This window comes from Zymoseptoria tritici, chromosome 11, assembly GCF_000219625.1.
Source record: "Zymoseptoria tritici IPO323 chromosome 11, whole genome shotgun sequence".
NCBI classification, from domain to species: domain Eukaryota; kingdom Fungi; phylum Ascomycota; class Dothideomycetes; order Mycosphaerellales; family Mycosphaerellaceae; genus Zymoseptoria; species Zymoseptoria tritici.
The window spans coordinates 792674-812698 of record NC_018208.1 but is presented as its reverse complement, the minus strand read 5'-3'; the positions used below and the strand labels follow the sequence as shown (position 1 = coordinate 812698).

The following is a 20025-nucleotide window of genomic DNA, read 5'->3' as shown; positions in this document are numbered from 1 at the left end:
CCAGCATTCGCTTGCTTTTGGCATTAATCGATCCGTCTGTCCCATTACGACGACCACTCTACGAATCCAGTGATGGCAGTCTTCAGTGATGTAACAGTCATTCCGTGAGAAGCACATGCTTTTTCGGCAAGTCCAGAGTCCTGATTTCGTAGAAGAGTTCTTCCTCTTCTTGCTCTCAAACCCTGGCACAAAGTAACTTTCTTGTACTGGTACCCTCACACTATCAGCACGTACACCATGCCCTCTCAAACCTGCCCTCCATCATCATTCCCATCCGGGACCGGTACCTCTGGCCAACTATCCCCTCTCCTGCCGTTCCTCCTGATACCGTTCAACCGACTCCTTGACCTCGAATAGAACACTCCACTCGCCTCGCTGATCGACCTACTCCCTCTCCTCGCCCTCATCGCACTCGTGTAATCAAACCCATCCACCAATTCCAGGCCCAGCACATCGTCCACGTCATCGAACTCATCCAATACACTCTGCGGTGGATCCGAGTCGAACACTGCTTGCAAGTCGCCGTGCGCGCCGAAGCGCTCCCACATGGAAAGCCAGGTATGTTTCCTGGGAGGCGAAAGGAGGGTTGGGCGTTTCCAGAGGTAGCGACGCTCGTACCAGGATATCAGCAGCAGGATCGGAGCGTTGAGGATGCGGACTGCGGTGATGTTCACTTTGTGGAACCAACGAGGTGTAAGTACGAATTTGAGTGGTAGTAGGATTACCAATGCGAGGACGTTGAAGGGTGGACGATAGGCGAACAGAGCGTCCGACTTGACTCCTTCGAAAGTGAGCACAGCGCGGCGGAATTCTATCTCGGCCGTGGCGTTTTTGGAGAGGGAGGCGTACGTATTGGACAGCATCGCGACAAGGATGGTCATAAAGAGGGTGTTGCCGAGGAAAGCGAACATGATCATGAGGAGTGGACCAAGGAACCAGTGCATTTCCACACTGCGCTGGATACCTGTACCATCCAGCCCGAACCAGATCCAGAGCATCCACTTGGAGATGGTGATTATTGTATGGTTGAGAAAGCCTTCTTGGCCTTCGCTGAGCCACCACATGGCGAGGATGAAGCCACCGAAGCACCAGCATGCGAGAAGAGTTAGGAAGGTGAAATCCGACATCATGGCGCGGAGGGATATGAACAGCATGTTTTCTGACATGACACAGAAGGCAAGCCGCGGCAGGAGGACCGGCGCCGCCATGGCGAGGATGTCGGAGGCGAGTTTGCTGGTCGCCGGATCGTTGTACATAAGGCCGTTGGTGCGCACGCCGAGGTATGTCCAGAAGATGAAGACGAAGGTGATATCGAGGAAGGACCACAGGTTTTCTGTATGGACGGTCCAGCCGTGCATCAGGATCGAGGCAATTTCGTCGAGGTTCCAGCCGATGGCGTATATGATGAAGACGAGCTCGAGTTTGGTGAATTCTAGATGACTAGGGCCAATGGTCTCCGCTTCGATGGTCATGGTAAGGACGTAGAGAATCAGCAGAATGGCGAATTGGACTCCTTCGATGATGTTGCGTGTGCGTGGGACAATGAGGCGATATTGGTTGAGGAGAGGTGCACGCCGTGGGTCGTAAAGTGTGATGCCGCGGTCTTTGTAGTGGTCCGGAAGGATGTCGATGAACGATGTGGGAGTATAGATTATTCGTCCGCGATAGACGTTCTCCACAATCTTTTGGCAGGCTGAGCTGCTGAGAAAGCTCTTCGACTCGGACACAATGGCAACTTCCAGTGCCGTAAGCATGCGCTGTCCTTCCGGGCGAGCAAGATGCCATCTGATCGTCCAATGCAGAGCGGTTCTGTGCTCTCTTGTGACTTCAGACGGAGCGTTTTGGAATGGCTCGAATCCAGCCACGAGAACATTCGCCAGCTTGAGCAGACCATCTCTGCCTTCATGGTCCTCATCGAAGCGTCGTAATACTCGACTTGCGACCAGCTCGCACAGATACGCCCTCGTAATGTTGACTGTTTGATGATGTGCCTGGTACGACTGCTCCCTCAAGAATTGCACGCGGTTGACCAGCAGACAGAAGACAATGGAGACGTCGTCCGGGTCGTAGAGATGATCGACCAACGGCCGAACGACTGCGGCGTTCATGCGTGGACTTCTCAGTTGCTCGTTGCTGTACGGATCATCTACATACAGCCTAATTAGCTACATGTGCGACCGAAGAGGATACGGTCTCCCTACCGATGCTAGCAATGATCAAACGCCTGATCTTGTGGGTTGTATTGTACACCGGCAACGCTCTATGCGGATTTGGTATTCGTGGATCATCATTCTTTCTCGGAGGATAGCATCCATCGTCGTCCGCCTCAACGCCATCTCCTAAAAGTGTATCCTGCTCTTCTCGTGACCGTGCCGCTCGTAATGCTTCGGATATACTCTTCGTGCTGGCACCTCTCAGAGATTTCCGTGTGAGCATTGCCGGTCTCATAGCTGGCTCTTCCATTCTGATGTGCGTGGAGCCATCTCCGTCGCTTCGATTCGTCTCTGCACGCTCCAATGTCTGTGATCCATCGCTCGTACGTCGTGCTCCTTCGAGGAATGTCGTGGTCCGCGACAACCGCGGTGATGGCGAGTGGTCGTCCATTTCGTTCCTTTATATCAGAGATCCGGCTCTGTATTGTTCGAGACCTACGTCGCGGTGTGGGAGGTGTCCTGGCGTTTCAAGGTGGGGTGTTCAAAACATGGCAATACCACACCGCCAATGCTATGACCGGAGACCTGTATGCAGCGAGTGACACGTCATTCTAGACGGCTTCGATGCGAGGAGCTGTAGGGACCGCAGGTATTTTGAGATGAGTTGGAAGTAAACGACCGACGTCGTGGGAAGAGAAGTCGGCAGGCGCGATGCGAAGCTCTGGACGTCACCTCATGGCGGAACAAAGAAATGCCTCAACTGCATCCTCCATACATCGATAACATTGGACGACCGATTGGCGATCAATGGTGCCTCAGTACCACCCACACCGCAAGATCTCGGTAACGTCAACAAGCTAGGAGCTATGCTCCTAGACTGGTCCGGGGCTGTCTCAACTAACGCTGACGACAGACGAGAACTCGCACAACTCTGCACAGGCAATCCGACCTGACTGTGAGATTTTGATCCGACCTGCCTCCCGAACCGGAAGTTGTTTCATGAGCAAGCAGTCATATCGCCAACGCCGAAACGAGCCCTGTCCATGCAAAATCATACCGATTTGCCAGCAGAGAGGTTCCTCTCACGAACGAGCAGAACGACTATGGTGTACTTCAACGCTGAATGGTCACGACCAAGACTGCTCGCTCCAGCGTCGACTGACTGCAATAGCAAAATGGATTTTGCCATTGCACGCGCAATATAAGGCCAAACCGGACGCCGAGCATATCAAACGAAAGCAAAAAGATGGCGCTGAAGACAGGATTCGAACCTGCGCACCTTCCGATAAAAATAAAAACAGTTGCTCGTCAAAGACAGGATTTGAACCTGCGCATCCGAAAATATCTGATTTCGAACCAATTCAAGTCAGACGCCTTAACCACTCGGCCACTTTGACATTGCGTAATGGGCGTGTGAACTCTATATGTACTAAGTGCAGACGCACAGCTGCTCGCCATTCCATCCCCTCCTCCTCCAGAGGAGCACGTATTCAAACAACACGTGCATGACCGTCGGCTGAACGAATAGTTAAAAAAAACATGAAGCCGATACTCTATTGCTCGACCTGAGCGCGATCCCGTTCGGTGACCGAGTGACACTTGACTCCTCAAACTGGTGCGACACGGAAAGTGCGATAGACAATGAGATGAATGCCAGACAACAACAAGAGCAATACGCGAACCCTTCGGCTTCGTATTGTCCACAAAGCTTCAACCGCTACTGCTGAATACTATAAGACCCTTCATGCCCCACCCACGCTGCCCGTCGTACATCCCCTGAACTCATCAAACCACCAAGAACACAATCATGAATACCTCACCATCTGAAGATGTCGACATCGGTGCGTTGCTTGAAGACATAAGCCAATACACCGAACAAGACGAACAGCCAAACCCTGTGTTCACGCCATCCCAGCTCCTATTGCCAGCAGTACACGAGCCAACCCCAGCAGAAAATGATGGACCTGGCCGTCTTCAACGTATTATTCGTCGTCGCAACACCTTGCCTCCGTCTCGCTCTTCAGACCCCTTCGAGGTGCCTTCGGATGAAGAGGGAGATACGACCGCGATGTTTTCACATGGCCGACCGCCACCCCACGGCCAAGCACGCACACCAGAACAACACCACAAAGATCCAGGCGTTGTCCGTGGACGCCCCAATGGATCTGGAACTGCTCAGTTGTATCGACCACAGATGACCGGAATGTGGTGGACAAAGCAGATGGATATCATAGGGTGGGAAAATATGCCCGTAAAGGAGCAGCGCAAGATGTCTGCCGTAGCACGGATCGAAGAGCAGCCACAGTACGCTACTATGCGGAAGCCTGCATGCAAGAAATGTCTCACAAGAGAGCAGCGTAACGGTGTTGGGAGCAGCCCTTGTAAGGTCTATACACACGAGGCTGCCGAGTTGTTTGAGAAGGGCAAGGCATCAGTGAAGTGTTCGAAGTGCCGGGTTGGAGGGGAGCATTGCGAGTGAGAGGTAGCAAGTCGCGTGGAGCAAAGCGGGTAACGGCAAGTACCTTAACCCCGGTCGCGTGAGTCAGGGCCACGCTTCACGCTTGGCCTTTCTACAATTTCAACTACACGCCGTTATCCTCTCTTCATCTATCCCTCTCGTTCGCCTACTGTCTTTCCTTCGTCTCATCATGCATGACTCCAAGAACGGTATCACACTTGTATACACCACTCCCATCCCTCATCTCGTCTGTACTATCTCAAATCAGACCAAAAACCCGTTCTGCACCCCCATGTCGACACCAACGCCAATCTCGCCTCTCCACGCCATTACCGCCTGTCTCATCGCTGATCCGCCATATCATCCACTTATCAATAGCCCACGTCCGGCTCCGTCGCCCACTTTGCCTCTCTCACGGTCTTCGGTGCTCGCGGGCAGCGCCCGACGTGCACTATTACCTCCGCCTCCAGTTCGTCCTTCTTACACCATCGAATCATGTTGTGGAGCCTTGGATCGGTCGTTAACTCGTATTCCTGCCCCCTCTAGGTCTACCCGAGCTAGTACTCTTTAGGTAGCGTCGCCGTCTTGTCAACCTATTCTTTGAAGCTCTCTACCCTTTCCTTCATCTTTTGCAGCGTAAATTCTGCGAGAAGCGGTGTTTCTCTATGGGCCTTCCTTAATGCGGTCGCTTAGACTGGTAGAGCCAGGTCGTACATATACATCGCCTCTATCTTGTCACTCTCTAAATGCACGAACCTTAACTCCCTACAGTTCTATAGTAAGAGGTGTTCTTTCCTGTTCCTCTTAATCCCCTTCTTGTCCGCTGCCTTCTCCGCTTTTACTACTCTCTCCTCCTATTCCGTAACTCTCGGTGCGATCTGTCCAATCCTCTCGTGGAACTTTGGCTCGCCGCGGACGTACAGCTTAGGCAGCTTCTTCATCTTCCGGAACTCTCCTTCGATTACCAAGCGCAACAGCTTCTTGCTTTGGACATGCGTCAGGCACTCGACGCGGGCTGGCTCTGGGAATCTAATGCGCGCCATAAGCGGATCACCGGCGTGGGGGTTGTCTATCTCGGTGGCGTCGCTCTCCTCCTCGTCTTGCGCCTCCAGAAAGAGATGTTTATACTTGTAGGTCATCTTCCTTACGATCGGGTCGATGAGCTTAGCTCGAGATTCCGCGCGCACTAGTAGCTGCCAGTTCTAGAGGCGCTCGCTAGCGCTCGCGTACTTGGTGCTAACATTTTCCTTGCCTGCCCACAGATCCTCTAGTGTCTCCTCGCCGCTATCTACGCGCGCCATATCCCGAATCTCCCTACGAAAATCTGCTCCTTCGCCAGCGGTAAAAAAGAGTATACGATTCACTTCTGTGTCGCTCGGAGGATAAGCGCTGCTCATCTTCGCATCCAACTCTGCCCTCGTATACTTTAGAAAGCCATTCCCCACCAAATTCTTCAACTCGAAAAGTGTTAACGCAGGCATAGTCAAGAATCCAGGTGCTAGTAGGTGCTTCTAGTAGGTTGGGCGCAGCTTCGAGTACAGAGGAGGGCGGGTGTGCAGCAGATCCGGTAGTAAAGTCGTTGCGTGTTAATTTCGATATAGCGAGACTTCTACTGCTCGCTATGCTACGGTCGGTAAGGTTATTTGTGAGCATGCGCTGGTGTCGTCAGGTGGGTGGATGCTGCTCGTGATGTGAAGGGACGACAGCTGACATGCAGTCGGTCGCTTTGGTGTTGTTTGTTCCTTGATGTTCTCTTTGTTTTCTTTCACCGAACATCTCACTTTTCCGGATCCTGGCATAGCAACATCATCCACCTGCGCGCAACGCACAGACCACCTCCGCATACAGGTTCATCTGCTCTTCAGCTCTCACCTCGATGCCTCCTCGTCAACCTTCACCCCCTCGCCCCCCGTTTCCCCACTTAGCTTCACTTCGTTCAACAAACACTTTCATCTCTGACATTACATTCTCTTCCACAAACACAACATCACGCCTCACATCCACCGTCCCATCACCCTTCACGATGGTGGAACTCCGCCCTCACCACTCGCCGCCGACCGCGAAAGCCAAATCACAGCGCCGCCACAAGGAGCAACTGAAGACTCCGTCAAAGAGCCCATCGGAGCGCCGTTCAGAGCGCCCCTCTCAATCTCCTACCGTCGTCCGCACCCTCGTCGCACCAGGAGAGCAGTTGCATTTGCTCGCCCATCTCCAACCCAACATCCTTCCGAGGACATTCCGCAACTTGAGTCTCTTCGACTTAGCACAAGAGATACAGGAGATTATCTACGCAAACTTGATCACCGGCGCCGCCACCAGTACCACCCCTACATCTTTCATAGCCTCCTGCCGTCGTGCCCTCTACTATGCCCGCGAGACGCTCCTCGCAAGCATAATTCTCATCTCCCGATTCGACATGGGACTCTGGCCACCGAATCATCAACCATTTTTTGACAGCATGTCAGAGGTCGAACCATCTATTGCTCCGCTCGTCCACACAATCCGCTTCAAGATTGAGAACATCGACCAGTCTCACACCCGCTCCTTAAGCCAGCTCTACTTCGAGTTCTTCCGCCGCGACGCTTTCCATGGCAACGCCGTTCATCCGCCAACTCCGGCTATCCTTCGACTCCCTACTTCTTGTATCGGAGAAGACGCTCTGGGCGAAATCGCCGAGCTTGATCAACTGGTGGAGGATTCCTTTGTGAATGAGACAGACATCGAGAGACAGGTCGTTAATCTCCCTCCACTCCCTATTGGAACCAAAGCCATCTCTGTTCAATTCCTGATCGACGAATCGGCAATGACCGAAGACGACGAAGAAGATGAAGAGCTTTCTCCAGATCTCCGCGCGTACCTCCACCAACAGGCCATGAGAGGCATTCAGGCTGCCGCTCAGATCCACGCCTTAAGTGCAGGAGATCGCGCCCGCGACACCGACGACTCCGACCGGGCTGTCTTTCAAGCAATCGCATTCCACACTCGCGTGCCGCAGGAGTACAGGACCGCACTCTGGTGGTTCCGAGAGAGGTATTTAGGAGGACAGGCGTACGTGGACGATAAGCATCTCTTCGCTGGAACCAAATTGAGGGAAATGGTTGTCTACGACCGTCGTTCCAAGCGTGAAGTTGGAGGCGTGGCACTCCTTTGAGGTTATGGGTTTCAAAGACACTCCGAGCAAGATATGGGATTCACTTTCGCTGACCAGTAGTCTTCAACTCATTTGAAGAGCTGTGCGGAGGTGAAATGGAAACTGGGCAGGGGGTGGGGTGGACGCACTTATGAGTTCCTCTTGAAGTCATAGCATGGTGCAAGCCTCAAGCCTCCAAATAACAATAACGACTGACGTATCGCGCTTTCGTCGTATTCTCATCCATATCACTGGCGTTTAAATCCTCTCATCAGCCATATCCCCTCACCCCCTGGTCCCTGTTGACGTCCTATCTCCCCTACACACACTTCGTTTGCGACACATGATCCAATTCCCCCTTCTGTCTCGTCCGCCTCGTCGTTGAAAACTCACTCTCGTGATCCCCTCTATTTCTCCGCGCCCATCTCATTCCGCTGTACCCCCCTTCCAAGCCCGTCCTCGTCAGCAGCCAGCTTCACCTCACGCAAACCCAATCCGACCTCATCGTCTTCAGTTGCACCGACCGCTACCTTATCACTTATATTAGTCATGCCGGAGCTTACGGAGACGGACATACGCTGCCTCGCTCGTGCAGGCTATCGCCTGTACACCGCGCAGCAGCTTCGCCAGCAGGCGAACGGCCTATATCAAAACAACCACGACCAGAACGTCCGCTCACTTAACATCACCCGCGACTCCTACCTCCTCTTACATAAATCCATTCGTCTCGAGCTGTTTAAGCCTGCCGACGTCCAGCTAGGACCCGAGTTCCCACGCCCCGTCCTCCAACCCCATAAAAATGATCCGTCCACCTACCACAGCCATAATACAGTTGAGCGATGGCAGCTCGACCTCTTCGCCCGGTCAGGGAGATCTTCACTTCTCAACGTCGTTGAGTCCATCACCGAAAAATACGATTATATCTTCGCAAGCGGAATCAAAGCTGAAAACGCCGTACGGGCTTTTTGCCGTAGCTAGCCACTCAACCTCGACACCACCTCACCTGAAGAATAGCGCGAGATCAACCCCATACGCGCCTATCGCTGGTCTTAACTGCCTGAAATAGGATACCCTAAGCCTCGCCACACTCTATATCTTCCCTATGTCGCCCGCATCTACCTTCTCTACAACCTGATCAAACAGGAGCTAGCATTTATAAAAGACTTTGCGGATTTGGGACGTTACATACCGCACCTCGAGCATAGCTTCTTTCTCTCGTACGAGGGTATTGCTCTAAGGGTAAGATCCTTTATTGCTCGCGAGGTAGCCGATAAGGAGGCTAAGGAGCGTACTAAAGAGGAGGCGAATGCGCTGGCTAGCATCGAAGACTAAGACTTGCTTCTCTCCCTTGATTAAGAGCCATTCAGATTCGTCCCGTAAGTATTTCGACATCGCCCTTTCCTCTACCGTTCGCCTCCGCTAACTCTATCGGCCTTTAGCAGGCACTCCTCGATTAACCTCTTCGGACTACGCTAGTCCTCGCATTCATAACGTCCGCCGCTTCCATGCTACTACGATCAACACTACAGTCTATTCGCATTGCCTCTCTTCGGCGCATTACACACTACGCCCTCATTTTCCGCTACTACATCACTAATGCTATTCCGGCGCTAGAGGAGGACCGAGTATGCCTGTTGTTATCTCGCTCTCGCGTGTATTCCAGTTTTTCAAACCGCGCGACCTATTACTAATCAGACTATTCGTATGCCGCTGAAGTTACTTTGTACTAAGGTAGCAAGCACCAGCTTCGCTGCCTAAGGTGCTTCTTCTTAACACCGACGGCTCACTACACCGTGGCTTTTAGGATTCGCGAGGAGGATAAATAGAGACAATAGTAGATTCAGTTCGGTTTAACCTTTGCGTTTGCATTTGCTATAGAGGCTTCTTGCCTCTCTATCAAAGTAGCTTATCAGACGACTTACGTCAATGCACATCTACGAACGTTTCAGCTGTTCTGCCTCCGTCGTCCGTATTTGATCTCATCGACTGCACCGCCATAGCTCATTCTTATAGCATCTGTGTACCATCGTCATCCGCCAGCTCAATCTTCAAGCTCGATAGACCCGTTGCCTTAGACGACACCTCTGCTGTCAACCACGACCTCGCTCGGGTCGACCATAAAGTCGGCGACGTCCGCCGTAGCAACCTAGATCGTCTTCTTGTTCATCCTCGTCGAGCACACCGGGCAGCGCTGCTCTAGATCTAAGCCGTCACCCTATAGTCCCTTCCGAAGTCCGCCCTCGCACCTGTCTGGACAGATGTGGACGTACACAGCCGTGAATGCTGCGAGGCATTTGCGCCACAAGCGTGGGTAGCCTGAGATCCACTCGTAGAAGTCGTCGTCCTTTATTAAGCCGTTATGATTGTTGCGCACGTAGCGCAATCCGACGAGTTCTAGTAAGCCTTTCGATGTAGTACTGTTCCACTCCTCGAATGCCACGTCTTCACAGAGCAACAACTTCTTCAGCATCTCTTCCGCCTGCTTCGGCGCCGTTGGGCGCGTGTTATCCCATACTTTCTTAAACGCCGCGCGGAAGTCGTCCCAATATTCCCTCGCCGCCTTAGAATTTCCATACTTGCTATATATGTGTTAGCAAAGACTTATGTCTAAGATAAAAATAGAACACGAACCTCGCGATGTAAGCAAGCTTTAGCATGAATTCCCAGTCCGCGGTCTCCGCGTCACTCGGCGCGATGCCGTAGCGACCCTTAAGGTAGGCCTCTATGCCGTCCAGATCCTCCTCGAAAACCTTGTACACCGCCGAGTTGGCATCCTGTGAAGTATCAGCCGCGGTCGATGCAAGAGAGTCCGACTAGACGCACTGCAAATCTGCTATTCTTGTTAAACGCCGTGGCAAAGACCTCGCTATCCTTCTTTAACACGAGCTTGTGGCAGTGGAAGCTCCGGCGGTCCGACTGGTCATCGACACCCGTGTAGATCTCGATCTTAACGTCCGAGAAACTCTCGTCGTTGAAGTCGGCCTTGCTAATGTACGCTATATCTTCCTAGCTGCGAGTCACGTTGTTCTCGTTGATGGTGCCGGCGTGGCGTTGTGGTGGTGGTAGGTGTTGGGAGCAGACACTTGATGTGTCCGTGTCGGTGTTTGTTGGGAAAAGGTTTCGCAACGATGAAACTTTTCGAATTGATCCACCCGCAAACGGATCACGCGCAGCGGCTGCTCCCACCGTCGTCCTCACTGAAGTGATCCCGCAATATCCCGCAAAGTGGACACACCGCATCCCATCTGACATCTTCATTGTAATATAACGGCCGATCTTTTAAATCTATCTCTCCATCCTTGCACCAGAGCACAGCAGACGTCTCCTTTCAGCTTCCACAAGCCTCTAGATGTAGTCCTAATACAACAATTCCCATGTGCTTAATCTCTAATGCTACGGTAATGCCTACCAGTGCAGTATTGCATCGCCGCATACATTAATAATCGGGCAAATCGGGCAGACAATGTCCAGCCGACGACGGTCCTAAGGCCAGGTTTGGCCAACAAGGGACGGGCGCTATAAGGTCTAGAGAACCAACAGAGCAAGCAATAGAGCTAAAGCCATCTAGCGTACAATTCCAACTAAGTTAAAGTCTTATCCTAAGGTCTAGCGGACTAACAGGCGAAGTATTAAAAGCAAAAGCTACTTAATGTTTATCTAAACTAAGTAGAGGCCTATATCTGAGGTCTGGCGGAGCAGCAGACGAGACCCAAAAGCCGACAACTATCCGATGTTTAACCCCTATAAAGCGAGACTCTTACCCTAAGGTCTAGCCGACTAGCAGATAAGAACGCAAAGCCGACAACTATCCGATGTTTAAACCCTATAAAGCGAGACTCTCCCCCTAAGGTCTCGTAGACCAGCAGGTAAGAACGCAAAGCTAACAGCACCAGAGGTACGAATCCCACAGAGCCAAAGTCTTCTCCCGAGGTCTTGTAGACCAGCAGATAAGAACACAAAGCCAACAGCACCAGAGGTGCGAATCCTACAGAGCTAAAGTCTTCTCCCGAGGTCTCGTAGACTAGCAGATAAGAACGCAAAGCCAACAGCACTAGAGGTGCGGAGCCCACAGAGCCAAAGTCTTTTCCTAAGGTCTCGTGGACTAGCAGATAAGAACGCAAAGCTAACAGCACTAGAGGTGCGGAGCCTACAAAGTCAAAGTCTTTTCCTGAGGTCTCGTAGACCAGCAGATGAGAACGCAAAGCCAACAGCACCAGAGGTGCGGAGCCCACAGAGTTAAGGTCTTTTCCTAAGGTCTTGTGGACTAGCAGGCAAAGCATCAAAAGCCAACAGCACCAGAGGTGCGGAGCCCACTAAGCAAGGAAGCCGACCTAAGGTCGTATAGACCAGCAGAGAAGGTGTTGTAAGAGTCGAGGATCCCACCGAGCAAGGAAGCCGACCTAAGGTCGTATAGACCAGCAGAGAAGGTGTTGTAAGAGTCGAGGATCCTACGGAGCCAGGAAGCCGACCTAAGGTCGTGTAGACCAGCAGAGAAAGTGTTATCAGAGTCGAGGAGCCTACTAAGCAAGGAAGCCGACCTAAGGTCGTGTAGACCAGCAGAGAAGGTGTTGTAAGAGTCGAGGATCCCACTGAGCAAGGAAGCCGACCTGAGGTTGTATGGACCAGCAGAGAAGGCCGTTGTAAGAGTCGATAATCCCACCGAGCAAGGAAGCCGACTTAAGGTCTCGTAGACCAGCAGAGAAGGTGTTGTAAGAGTCGATAAAGCCCCAGAGCAAGGAAGCCGACCTGAGGTTATGTGGACTAGCAGAGAAAGGCGTTGTAAGAGTCGAGGAAGCCCCAGAGCAAGGAAGCCAACCTAAGGTTGTGTGGACCAGCAGAGAAAGGCGTTATGAGATTAAATTGAGTTTCGTGAACGTCCAGAGGCTTAGTGAGGTACTGTGTGCCAACAGTAACGACGATGTGGAAGCGGGAGGTCTTTGTCTGAGCATGAGAAGGTCTGAAAGCAGCGACATCGAAAATATACCCGTGAAAACGAATCGCATTAGTCATCCCAGGCACACCCCACCCACCATCGCGTCGCGCTCAGACGTGTCAACTCCGCGTCAGCTCCAGTCGTGGACTTCACCTCACTCCAGCTTTGCTGCACCTCACGCCGAGCCGCACCGCCACTCCACCCATTCTCTCCATCACCAACAACCATCCCATCCACATCTTGGACCATGCCGCTTATAGACAAACACACCACCATAGCCGAGAAGCCTGGTCAACATCGCGACCCGCTGGCTGCATCGGCGTTAAGGAAACAGAAGCGCAAGCGCAACCACAAAGACGGGATACCGTCCAACGCACCAGACAATGATCGACCAGGTACAGACATCTACATCGCAACCTCAACCAGCAACTGCTAACCTCTCACCAACAGCCAAAACCCTCGGTCCCGTCCAGTCCTCGCGTGCGACTCCCCGCCCTACTACTCTTAGTTAACCCTCCTCCTCTACCTTATTGCAAACCGCCGGCACATCTGCTCCTCCAGCGACGCGCACGCTATCGCATCTATATGCCACACCCGCTTCCACCGCCCATTCATCGAGAACGACCCAGCAGGTTCCTCGTGGAGTGGTATTCACAAACGATCAACTATTCGTCGAAGCAGGCGCAAGAGCAGACACAGTGTTTGAAGGCTCCTCGACCCAAATCCCGCATCGTGCCCGCCCACTCACCGCCGCTGTAGCGATGTCAACCACCCACAACGCTAGTAGCGCCTGCACATACATCCGATGTTTCCACGACGCCAACCCCGAAATCGCAGTTCCGGATGTGCCTACTACCCACCCATTCAACACCAATTGGTACAACCTCCGTAGTCACGGCACCATCGTTCTCGCTACTAGCAACACCGTCACGCCACCGCAGTCCCCGTTCGATTTCCTACAGACCCGCTTCGATACCGTTACCGGTTCACTTGGCTAGATAGCGAGAGAATATCCTTAGCGCTTTACGGAGATTACTGGTCTTACAGCTTAGGACGAAGAGAACAGGGCATTGCTATACTAGCGGTATCGTCCACAAGCAGAGTCATTAGTCGAGGCCTATTAACACAACTTTGATACTAAAAAGACGGAGCGGGCCTGGCACCTTATCGAGCCTGCGGGGAGATAATCATTTGTGCAGCGCGGAATAATAGGGATACACAATATAGACATAGCAAGCATCGATGCTACACTTTAGTTTGATCGCAGCTAGGTATATGTCTCTCCTTGTTTCCTTCGACTTCTCTATACTTAGCTACTGTATAGCGGCGACGTCTACTACAGCAACAGAACGAAGAATATGGATCTAGCAAGCATTAATGCTACATTCCATTTCGATAGCAGCCAAGTATGTGTCTCTCTTTATTCCTTGAACTTCTCAATATCTAGCCATTTTATTATAGCCGGCGGTTCCGGTATACGTCTACGGCAGAGCGAGCGCTATCACTATTGTGCCAGTTGCGTGATTCAGAAAATCTATGTGATACATGTGCTGTGTGTGTATGGCGCTCGGTTACTCGTCATTTGGATCATTCTCTCGGTCTAAGCCATACCCGCACGTGCGCGTCCCATCTGGTCCGTGCCACGCTTCCTCGCTTTTCTTCCCCATTCTCTGCTATCACTTGTTTCACGCACACATCACATTCCACAATGCCGACGAACCTTACTCTCACGGCTTGTTCATACCCTCTCTGGGCCAGCTACGTCGATCGTGAGATCCGTGACCTCGAACGCTCCTCGCCCGCTCCTAGCATCGAGCAACTTCAACATGCAAAAGAACGAGCCACTCTCAAGTTCCGCCAGAAGCTTCGTATCGACATCAGCATTGCATGTGCCGCGCAACTACGCAGCTGCAACGACGAGTCGTGTGACTGGACTACGTGTCTCACCTGCACTGAGGCTATCAGGCGTGCCAGGGATCATGGCGTGGCCCACAGCACACCTTTCAAGACAGCAATAGCCGAACGCATCGCCGACGCAGCACGCCGTCAGCATCCACCCTCGCCCACCGCCCACCACCCCACAGCACGACAACCCGGCATCGCGACCGCTTCTCTCCTAGCTCTTACCCACTCGCCGCCCTTCTAGTGCAGCTCCTGCGACATTGTGAGGGCCGCAGCACAAGAGTATTCACCTAGTACAGAAATCTGCCGGTAGTGCGTAGACGGTACTCTTTTCCTACACCTAGAGAGCGAGTTCCGGTAGTGTCATGCCGCTCGCCATGAAGTTAACGCCACACACATCGCCCACACTAATATCCTCCCCAGTGGCGAGCAATTTACGGTCTGTATAGCTTGCCAAAGCTCTTTATCACATGTTCGTACTCCTCATTATCCTCCTCTACACCTATCACTTACCTTTATTCTCTAGCAATCCCCCAAGTCCGACGGCAGTTAGCGCCTTCCTCCCGCCTCGCGATCATCTTACAGTCCGCGCTCAGGTATATGTTCTTCCTACACTTGTCTCCGATGCCCACAACTGACGTCTCTTTCTTAAGTATAGGTCTCTAACCACGAGTACGGTACCCCGTTTCCTTCTCGCGGGCCAGAGATCGATAAGTTCCTCCACGATGCGGACTATGCCCTACACTCTGAGCATGACGGCGAAGAGATGGATAACCTTCTTAACGCCGAGCACTATGGAGAGGAGGATAACGGCGAAGAAATCGACGATCTGCGCCTGCTCGAGTACGGCGAAGAAGAGGATGATAGCGGCAAAGAGCCCGGAGATGACGAAGACGAGGTCGACGACCTGCGCCTACTCGAGTACGGCGAAGAAGAGGATGACAGTAGCAAAGAGCCCGGAGATGACGAATACGAGACCGACGACCTGCGCCTGCTTGAGTACGGCGAAGAAGAGGATGACGGCGGCAAAGAGCCCGAGGATGACGAATACGAGACTGACGACCTGCGCCTGCTTGAGTACAGCGAAGAAGAGGATGACGGCGGCAAAGAGCCCGAGGATGACGAATACGAGACTGACGACCTACGCATGCACGAGCACGATAGAGGCCATAAGCGAGAGGATGAAGATGACGAGATCGACGAACGTGTACATGCCGAGCACGATACAGAAGATCCCGTCATAGTTATCAGCGATCAAAGCTCGGATGACGAAGACGACCAGTCCGCCGACTTCCTCCTCCAAGACGAGTATAAGGCGGCACAATCTGTCGCACCTGTCCATTCATCGGCGGAGCAACACCACGGCAATGCTGCTAACGACGGCGAAGACGAGGTCCAGGACCAAGATGAGAGTGAGGATGATGCTGACGCCGCCCCTGACGACAGCAGCATCTCCACCGAGTCCTTCCATGATTATAATCAAGATCGCGCCGATTTCAGGTTCGAGCCTGACTCTCTTTCTGAATACGACAGTGAGGATCAAAAAATCATACCTATCGGTGTCACTCAGCTGCGAGGTATCGACATCCGCAATGCGATCAACACTCAACCGCCTCATTACGTAAGAACTCCTCTCTGACTTTCTGCTTCGGGTGCTGACCTCATTCTTCCATCCGCAGACTTGACGCGCTCCCTCACTCCCAACCCTCGACTCATGTCAGCGGCACAGTGGCCAAGGGTAGCTCTCATCGGCGACCTGCCTAACTATCTTCGAGGCCGGGCGCTCAACCCTCCTGTCGCTTACCCAGGATATAATACCCAATAGAAAGAGGCTGTTAATCCTGCTGCTGCATTAATCATTCGATCTTACAAAACAGAGGCATCACTCAGAAAGGATAGCCTTACAAGTTTGCGTACTTTCGCCTTCCGGAGATCTAAGAGATAGCTACGATCATCACGTACGACTTTGCTCTACATTTCGGCTTTGACGGTGAAGCAGGCGATGTGCCGGCTCTCAACCAGTCCTTCGATGACATAGGCGGCGATATTATCGCGTTTACCGCCTTCCTACGCAGTAATAGTGTTAGAGGAGAGCGCTTTGCTTCAGAGAATCGACTTACTGTAGAAGCTGTATGAACTACTCTCTCGCTATTCGTTCCCATCGATCTCAAGTGTCCTTGTTGCAGGAAGTTCTACCCTACCGTCCAGCTTATCGACTTGCTTCAGCTTAGCCTCGGTCGTCTGGACGAGGAGCGACCCCTCAAGCTGCAGGACGCTGACGATAATGGGTCTTAACGCCGTCGAGTATGGTCACAACTGCCATACCCCAAGATGCTACATCCTAACACATACGATCTTCGAGGAGCGCTCAACTAACTAAGATCGCAAATATTGCGAGGCCAAGGATAGAGGCCACTGCCTATACGACCCACCAAGCCTTTGGAAAGTTCGTCACTACGACATCGGTGCCGACAGGGAGGAACTCGGCGAGCAGATCGCCATGCGTTATGTTGAAACGAAGCATTGTCCTTATCACGATTGCCGGTTTTCTAGAAACCACATCGAATTGTTCCACTACGTCGCCTCTGGTCACAGAGGTCCTATCCTCCCCCGTCTCCTCGGTCCACATAAGCGCTGTCGCCCTAGACGCGGAGTCGACCTGTAGTTTTCGCATTTTGACGTTAGCCACGTCAAGCTCGACATGAACTATCTGATCAGATACCGGTTCTTCACAGTCTCCTCTACATCCAAGGACCAGCACATCACCCACCGCGCCACGGCCTCGTAACAGTACTCGCGACACCTCGTAAGCTCGCAGCTAAGCGCCACGACCTCGAGGTCTCTGATCGTTAAGCGCAAGTTCTATTCGCTGCTGCAGAAATACTTGGACGATAATAACTTGCACCTGTTTTAATGTCCTAACAGTTATTCTCAGTACGAATGTGTTCATTCCAGCACGTGTCATCCCCTTCGTCGGGTGAGCTATATTATCTTATATACTATACATCTTAATCTTTACTATATATATTCCTTATTATAGAAATAATGTATATATAATATATATTAATTTAAATATATCTTGTCTCTAATATCCTCTATTTTAATAGAATAATAATATATATCTATTATTGTCTTTATAATACGTATTCCTTTATCCTTTAAGTTAGAAAATATTAGATATCTTTAATAGTTTATTTAGAAGATATTTTCTTCTTCTTAGTCTCTCTTATAAATATATCCTCTTATATATATTTTATACTTAATATATATATAATTCTAAAGGGTTCTACTTCTAAAACTACTTTACTATATAACTATATTAATTCTAAACTATTATATCCTAAATTTATTCTATTCTTAAGATATAAAGTTGTATAGATCTTCTATTTAAGTTATTTCTAACTCTTAGTATTTTATTCTTCTATATAATTTCTACTCTTTATTTCTCTTTTTCTAGAAATATTCTTAAGTATATATTATATATCCTAGATATTTCTTATTCTAGAGATTTTTTATTATATATAGCTTTTTCTCCTAATATATCTTATTTCGGATAGCCGATATTTCTAATATATCTTATTTCGGATAGCTCTTATTCTCTATATATCTTATCCTAAAGACTATATATTCTAGTAATATTATATTCTAAATATATCTTATTCTAGGTAGATTTTATTCTAGAAGTATCTTCTTCTAGAGATATATTATACTTAAAATATCTTATTCTAATAGTACCTTATTCTAGAAATATTTTATACTAGATATTCCTTATACTAGAAATAGTTTCTGCGGGACGTATTTAATACTATTATTTCCTTATACTATAAACTTCTTCTCCTAGAGTTCTAGTAATCTAAATACTTTCTATTCTAGAAATTTCTTCTTCTACAAAATCTTTATACTATAACTTCCTTATTCTAAAATTATTTTATACTAGAGTTATCTTATCTTAGAAGTTTCTTCCTCTAGAATATTTTTATACTAGAAATTCCTTATCCTAAAATTATTTTATTCTAGAATTGTCTTATTCCGGAAATTTCTTATTCCGGAATTTTTCTATTCCGGAATTCGTCTATCCTAGAATTTTTCTATTCCGGAATTCGTCTATCCTAGAATTATCTTATTCTAGAAATTTCTTATTCCGGAATTCTCTTATTCTAGAATTCTTCTATCCCAGAATTTTTCTATTCCGGAATTCGTCTATCCTAGAATTATCTTATTCCGGAAATTCCTTATTCCGGAATTCTCTTATTCCGGAATTCTTCTATCCTCGAATTATCTTATTCTAGAAATTCATTATTTCGGAATTCTATTATCCCGGAAATTTCTTATTCCGGAAATTTCTTATTCCGGAAATTTCTTATTCCGGAAATTTCTTATTCCGGAAATTTCTTATTCCGGAAATTTCTTATTCCGGAAATCTCTTATTCCGGAAATTTCTTATTCCGGAAATTTCTTATTCCGGAAATTCCTTATTCCGGAAATTTCTTATTCCGGAAATTCCTTATTCCGGAAATTCCTTATTCCGGAATTCTATTATTCTAGAATGCTCTTATTCTAGAAATTCCTTATTCCGGAATTCTCTTATTCCGGAATTCTTCTATCCTAGAATTCTTCTATCCCGGAATTATCTTATTCCGGAAATTTCTTATTCTAGAATTCTATTATTCTAGAATGCTCTTATCCCGGAATTCTTCTATTCTAGAATTATCTTATCCTATAAATTTCTTATCCCGGAATTCTCTTATCCCGGAATTCTTCTATCCTCGAATTATCTTATTCTAGAAATTTCTTATTCCGAAATTCTCTTATCCGGGAAAATCCTTATACTAGAATTATCTTATTCTATAATATATTTATCTTAGAATTATCTTATTCTAAAATAAAAATATTCTAGAATTATTTTATTCCGGATATCTCTTATCCTAGAATTATCTTATTCTAGAATTATTTTATTCTAGGTATCTCTTATTCTAGAAATTCCTTATTCCGAAACTCTCTTATTCTAGAAATTCCCTATTCTAGAAAGACTTTATACTAGAAATACTCTATATAAGAAATATTTTATATAAGAAATATTTTATCCTAGAGATTTTTTATACTAGAAGTATCTAATCTTAGATATAGAATATTTTAGAGGTACTTTATTCTATATAGATTTTATAAAAAATATATCCTTTCCTAAATATATTTTATTTTTAATATAGCTTATAGTAGACCTACCCTAGCTTAAAAAAGTAATATTTATAATAGTCTCTATATTAGATTATCTCTTTATCTTATATCTTATATCCTTATAATACTTAGTCTTATATATATACTATTAGTAAGATATTTAAAACTTTAAACTCTTAAAACTATAATATTATTATTTTATAGATATAGGATTCTTAGAATATCCTATTCTGTAGATATTCTATTTATATATCTAAGGTTTAGTTAATTAATT

The 20025-nt window shown here is 48.9% G+C and overlaps 6 protein-coding genes across 6 annotated transcripts; 3 read left to right on the top strand and 3 right to left on the bottom strand.

Annotated features, from left to right (window-relative positions):
* Positions 1-147: 147 nt before the first annotated feature.
* Positions 148-2436, bottom strand: MYCGRDRAFT_76858 (receptor-activated Ca2+-permeable cation channel; the record flags this gene model as incomplete). The annotated part of the gene is made up of 2 exons (XM_003848316.1): positions 148-2146; positions 2202-2436. The coding sequence occupies 2 exons, from the start codon at positions 2434-2436 to the stop codon at positions 246-248; spliced, it is 2136 nt and encodes a 711-aa protein (XP_003848364.1).
* Positions 2437-6634: 4198 nt separating this feature from the next.
* MYCGRDRAFT_96651 (uncharacterized protein) lies at positions 6635-7762 on the top strand (the record flags this gene model as incomplete). Its single annotated transcript, XM_003848564.1, has 1 exon — positions 6635-7762. The coding sequence occupies one exon, from the start codon at positions 6635-6637 to the stop codon at positions 7760-7762; it is 1128 nt and encodes a 375-aa protein (XP_003848612.1).
* Positions 7763-9686: 1924 nt separating this feature from the next.
* Positions 9687-10999, bottom strand: MYCGRDRAFT_96650 (uncharacterized protein; the record flags this gene model as incomplete). Its single annotated transcript, XM_003848315.1, has 6 exons — positions 9687-9757; positions 9924-9937; positions 10012-10320; positions 10373-10515; positions 10565-10727; positions 10977-10999. 6 exons carry the CDS (start codon positions 10997-10999, stop codon positions 9687-9689), a joined length of 723 nt encoding a protein of 240 aa, XP_003848363.1.
* A 3383-nt stretch (positions 11000-14382) lies between these two features.
* MYCGRDRAFT_96649 (uncharacterized protein) lies at positions 14383-16215 on the top strand (the record flags this gene model as incomplete). The annotated part of the gene is made up of 4 exons (XM_003848565.1): positions 14383-14719; positions 15000-15015; positions 15103-15172; positions 15235-16215. The coding sequence occupies 4 exons, from the start codon at positions 14383-14385 to the stop codon at positions 16213-16215; spliced, it is 1404 nt and encodes a 467-aa protein (XP_003848613.1).
* Positions 16216-16547: 332 nt separating this feature from the next.
* On the bottom strand, positions 16548-17250 carry MYCGRDRAFT_96648 (uncharacterized protein; the record flags this gene model as incomplete). The annotated part of the gene is made up of 4 exons (XM_003848314.1): positions 16548-16643; positions 16697-16704; positions 16778-16851; positions 17009-17250. 4 exons carry the CDS (start codon positions 17248-17250, stop codon positions 16548-16550), a joined length of 420 nt encoding a protein of 139 aa, XP_003848362.1.
* A 1464-nt stretch (positions 17251-18714) lies between these two features.
* Positions 18715-19137, top strand: MYCGRDRAFT_50147 (uncharacterized protein; the record flags this gene model as incomplete). The annotated part of the gene is made up of 1 exon (XM_003848566.1): positions 18715-19137. A coding segment is annotated over one exon (423 nt), but the record flags the coding sequence as incomplete, so codon positions are not given.
* Between the last annotated feature and the right edge of the window lie 888 nt (positions 19138-20025).